The 4,977-nt window shown below is 57.4% G+C and overlaps 1 protein-coding gene across 1 annotated transcript; it reads left to right on the forward strand.

Annotated features, from left to right (window-relative positions):
- Positions 1 to 1,330: 1,330 nt before the first annotated feature.
- On the forward strand, positions 1,331 to 4,486 carry LOC132078437 (zinc finger protein 180-like). The gene is made up of 5 exons (XM_059480573.1): positions 1,331 to 1,451; positions 1,875 to 1,953; positions 2,208 to 3,042; positions 3,098 to 3,286; positions 4,465 to 4,486. The coding sequence occupies exons 2-5, from the start codon at positions 1,932 to 1,934 to the stop codon at positions 4,484 to 4,486; spliced, it is 1,068 nt and encodes a 355-aa protein (XP_059336556.1). The 5' UTR covers positions 1,331 to 1,451; positions 1,875 to 1,931.
- The last annotated feature ends 491 nt before the right edge of the window (positions 4,487 to 4,977 follow it).

The raw sequence follows: 4,977 nt of genomic DNA on the forward strand, positions 1-4,977 counted from the left end.
GCTCTCCGTGGCCTGGATTTTCTTTTCAGATCCCTTCATCCTTTCCAAACACCCAAAACCTGGGTGAAAACAAAGGCGTTGAACTAAGAGAAGGATGGGGACATGGGGGACTGTTCCAGGGGATGTGGGGGATGCTGGGTCCGAGGGAGCTGAGGGTTCCTGGGAAGGACTTGGGGGTTGCTCAGGGCTTTGAGCACTCCAGGCTGAGCAGCTCCGGCTGCGCTGGGAGACCCTGGCAGAGGTTCTGGGGCAGCTGATCAAGGAGCCCCTGCCCTGGAACTGCCCCCGTGTGCCCCTGTCCCGCTTCCTGGTGTCCCCTGGAGCGGCTGCCCCATTCCCGCTGTCACTCCCATTCACCCAGCCCGTTCCCATGTCCCCCCTATCTCGTTCGCGTCCTGGTCTCTGCCCAGTCTGGACCCCATTCCTCTCCCTGTACTGTATTTCCAGTCCATTCCAGGTCCCCGGCCTTGTCCCGATTCCCGGTCCCGTTCCTGGTCCCTGTACCCATTCCCTCTCCCTATTCCCAGTCACTGTCCCCATTCCCATTCCCGGTCCCCATTCCCATTCCCATTCCCATTCCCGGTCCCCATTCCCATTCCCTGTCCCCATTCCCATTCCCAGTCCCCATTCCCATTCCCGGTTCCCATTCCCATTCCCTGTCCCCATTCCCCATTCCCGGTCCCCATTCCCAGTCCCCATTCCCCATTCCCATTCCCCAATCCCTGTCCCCATTCCCATTCCCATTCCCATTCCCTGTCCCCATTCCCCATTCCCCATTCCCATTCCCCAATCCCTGTCCCCATTCCCATTCCCTGTCCCGGTCCCTGTCCCTTCTCACCGGACGCCGGCGCCATCGCTCAGGCCCCCCACCGGCCCTCACGTGACCGTGCAAACCCCGCGCTGTTCCTACCCACCAATCGCAGCTCGCGATGCTCCCAGATTAGCATAACCACGCCCCTTACTCCGTCCCCGCCCCCCGCCGGCTGCGGCCGCCTCCGGGCGCTGTTTGTTCCCAGTAAGAGCGAGACTGGCAGGGAGAGCGCTCCAGTTCCCTCCCAGCGCTCCCAGTAAGAGCGGCACCGGCAGGGAGAGCGCGCCCAGTTCCTGCCCGCTGCTCTCACCATCGCTCCCAGTGCTCCCAGTATCGCTCCCAGCCCCGCGGGTCGGGGCCGCTTTGGAACCCCCCAGGGCAGAGCGCGGCTGCTTTTGGGTGCCGGCACTGCCCGGGCCGGGCTGGGAGCGGAGCAGCAGCAGCAGGAGCGGGAGGGAGAGGAGGGACAGAGGAAGAGGAAAAGGAAAGGAAAAGGGAAAGAGAGGAGCGGGAAGCAGAGGAAGAGGAGGGCCAGAGCAGGAGGAAGAGGAGCAGCGGAGGAGCAGCCGCAGCACCAACCCCACGCGGTTCCCCCGCTCGGGCCGCGGCTGCCCCGGTTCCGCCCCTCCGGAGCCCGCAGGTGAGCGGGGAGGGAGAGTCGCCCCCAGCCCATGGCGGGGGGGTCTCCGGGAGTGTTTTTTGGCGGGGCGGGGATGTTTGGATCGTGCAGGAGCCCAAAGCCGAGCCGGAAATGGCCCTGCAGGGATCTCGGGGGGTCCCCGGGGCGCTGGCCCGGTACCGGCAGGGAGGGGGCGATCCCGGCTCTGGGGATCCCCGGGAGAGCCGGGGGGAAAACGCGGGAGCCCAGGAGCAGGAAGAGCCCCGGAGAGGGGCGATCCCAGTGCAGAGGGACCCCCCGCAGCCAGGAGGGGTGCGGGAGGCTGGGGATGAGCGGGGTCCGGGCCCCCCGAGCCTGAAAGGGGCGCTGGCTTCTCCAGCTGCCCTTGGGCACCGGGACCATCAAACCCAACACGCTCAGCACTTCTTTTGCTCCCCAAACCAGGACTTCCCATTCCCAAACCTTCACCAGGTGGAGGAGGAGGCTGCGAGGAGGAGGAAGATGCCCCAGGACCCCCAGGCAGGTGAGGAGGAAGTCAGTGCCCCTTTCCCGCTCTCTCCTGCTCCATCTCCCAGCCCAGCATGGCCCCCGGCTGCAGCACAGCCCCACTGCTGATGCTGTGCAGCCAGGGATGCACTGGGGGGGATCTCCTTCCCCTCCCTGTGGCACGGAGGCAAATCACAGAATCACAGAAGTTCAAGACTGGAAGAGACCTATAAGATCATCAAGTCCAGTCGATGATCAAATCCCATCCTCTCCTTGTCCTTCCTCCCCCAGGGAAGGAGCTGAGGATGGAGACCAGGGCGGACAAATCCCCACGGCAGAACCTCTTGGCAGAGGCTGTTTTGAGCGGCTCCACAGGACAGGAATCCAATGGGGAGGAAAAGTCCCAGAGATCCCACACAAGGAGGGGCTGCAAACGTGGATCACAGGGATCTGAGGAGGAAAGACCCACTCTGTGCCAGGGAGGCGGCTGGAGCTTGGAGCTGGGGGTCCCTGAGCAGCTTCACCATGGGGAGAAGCCCCACAAATGCTCAGAATGTGGGAAGAGCTTCAGCAAGAGATGCCACCTGACCTACCATTATAGAATCCACACTGGGGAACGGCCCTACGAGTGTGGGCAGTGTGGGAAGAGCTTCAGCCACAACTCCAGCCTGATCCGCCACCAGCACATCCACCCGGGGAAGCGGCCTTACGGATGTCCTGAGTGTGGGAAGAGCTTCAGAGCCAGATCCAGCCTGATTTTCTACCAGAGGAGCCACACAGGGGAAAAGCCCTATGAGTGTGACAAATGCAGCAAGAGCTTTCAGAGCAGCTCCAGCCTCCTCCTGCACCAGCGCACTCACACCGAGGAGAGGCCCTTCCACTGCCCCCACTGTGGGAAGGGATTCAGGCACAAGCACAGCCTCCTCAGGCACCAGCTCATCCACTCCGGGGAGAGGCCCTACGAGTGTCCCAGGTTTGGGAAGAGCTTCAGTTTGAGGTCCAGCCTGATTATCCACCAGAGCAGCCACACGAAGGAACGACCCTATGAGTGTGGGGAATGTGGGAAGAGCTTTGCCTACAACTCCAGCCTGATCCGCCACCAGAAGATTCACACAGGGGAGAGGCCGTACAAGTGTGATAAATGCAGGAAGAGGTTTAAGACCACCTTCAATCTCTTCCAGCACCAGCGCATTCAACACAGAGGAGAGGCCTTTCTGCTGTCCCAACTGTAGGAAGAGCTTCAGGGTGAACTCCACCCTCATCAGACACTGGCTCATCCACACTGGAGAGAGGCCCTATGAGTGTTCCCAGTGTGGGAAGAGCTTCAAGACCAGCTATGAAGTGACTGCCCATCAGCAGAGCCACATGGGGTGTGGAGAGCCTGCTTCAAGCATGGCTTAAAGAAAGAGGCCATGAAGATATACAGCTGATGGGAAAGTAGGGGGCAGCTGTAAAGCAGCAGTTCCCAGGCTTGATTTTGTAAATAATTAGGCTCTCAAGCACCACTTTATAAACAATAAGATTCTCAGACAGTCTTCCCATAACAGGCAAAACATTCTGTCCTTGGGCTCTCTGGGAACAGATAGCTGCTCTGGGAACAGATATGAAGGTTTCGAGAACTTTTCATATCACAGTGAGAACGCTGGTCCTGTTTTCAGTGAACAAACCACAGGTGTTGTAAGACAAAAGGAGGGGTTAGAGTTTTCTCTGTAGCCTATCGTGAGCTCGAATTTTGCAATATGCATGAAGTTAATTAACACTGTTATATAAAGTGGCTGATTTGATCAATAAATCGGAGTCGATGCTGATCAACAACAAGATGGGTTGGCTCCCTTTGCTTTCAACAATGGGGGAACAGCCCTACAGGTGTGGGGAGTGTGGGAAGAGCTTCAGGACGAGCTCCCACCTGACTGCCCACCAGCACATCCCCACAGCAGGGAGAGGCCCTACGAGTGTCCCCAGTGTGGGAAGAGCTTCTCCCAGAGGTCAGCCTTGACCCAGCACCAATGCAGCCAGCACTGAGGGAAGCTGTGGGAGTGCCCCCAGGGCAGGAAGAGCTTTGTGTGCTGCTCCAGCTCCACAGCTCCATCCCTCATTGGAGGATCAGCACTGCATGATCCCCAGTGACCCCGGTGGGCAGAGCCCTGGTGACCTCTGGTGCCAGTGATCTGTGTTAGGAAGAGACCTGGATGGCTCCTGGCTCCCCATGAGCACCTGGACACATCCACAGACCAGCATCAGAAATCCATTGTGGAGAGCTGTCGCCCTGATTTTTTTAAGATTTTCTAAGCTTTCTGATGTTTACATTCTTGTAGCAAACTTTCTCACACACTTCCTGTAAATAACTTATTGTTTTGCATTCTTTGATGGAGGAGGAGAAATTTGATGGACTGTTGGTTTTTCTAGAGTCATTGGAGAGGTGGGACTTTCCCCCTCTGATCCACTGTCACTTTTGGAAAACTATAAATGTTGGAGTCAGAAAATAAACTTTCCTTTTTTCACCTTGACAACAGTGGTATGTGCGCTCCTGTTGTTTTGTGTCTTATAGCGACATCGAGCAGATTTGTTAACTTCTGACCCCAGAAAAATCTCACTTTTTGCGTCTTTTGGTGGCATCAAGTAACACTGGATGGCCTTGGAGGTCTTCTCCAACATAAATCCATCATTTTAATTCTCTCTGCCCCACAGGCATCTTCCACAACCAAATCAGGTCGGATTGGGGCAAAACCCATGATTTTGGAGACAGTTGGGTAGAAACCCCTCCAAAAAAGGTTCTTCCCACCCACCCAAGCACGTGGATGCTCTTCTGGCAGGGACACAGAAATCCTTTTGTTTTGGCCTTCAAACACAAAGGTTTCTGTTCATCCCTTTGAAAGCCCTGAAATTGGGGTAAAAATCAAGACATTGAACGTGATTGGATGGGCACGTGTGGGGACACAGCCTTTGGTGGGGACCTGGGTTGGAAATGGCCATGGACAGGGACATGGGGGGACACAGCCATGGATGGTGACATGGGAAGACATGTACATGGATGGGGACATGAACTGGGACAGCATCAGTG

This window comes from Ammospiza nelsoni, chromosome 12, assembly GCF_027579445.1.
Source record: "Ammospiza nelsoni isolate bAmmNel1 chromosome 12, bAmmNel1.pri, whole genome shotgun sequence".
Taxonomy (NCBI): domain Eukaryota; kingdom Metazoa; phylum Chordata; class Aves; order Passeriformes; family Passerellidae; genus Ammospiza; species Ammospiza nelsoni.

Bases quoted from the DNA above. Each gene is read 5' to 3' on its own strand.
- LOC132078437 (XM_059480573.1), top strand. From the start codon at position 1,932: ATGCCCCAGGACCCCCAGGCAG. The intron at 1,954-2,207 runs GTGAGGAGGAAG...TTCCTCCCCCAG, and splicing joins GCCCCAGGACCCCCAGGCAG to GGAAGGAGCTGAGGATGGAG. The intron at 3,287-4,464 runs GTGTGGAGAGCC...TGTGTCTTATAG, and splicing joins CATCAGCAGAGCCACATGGG to CGACATCGAGCAGATTTGTT.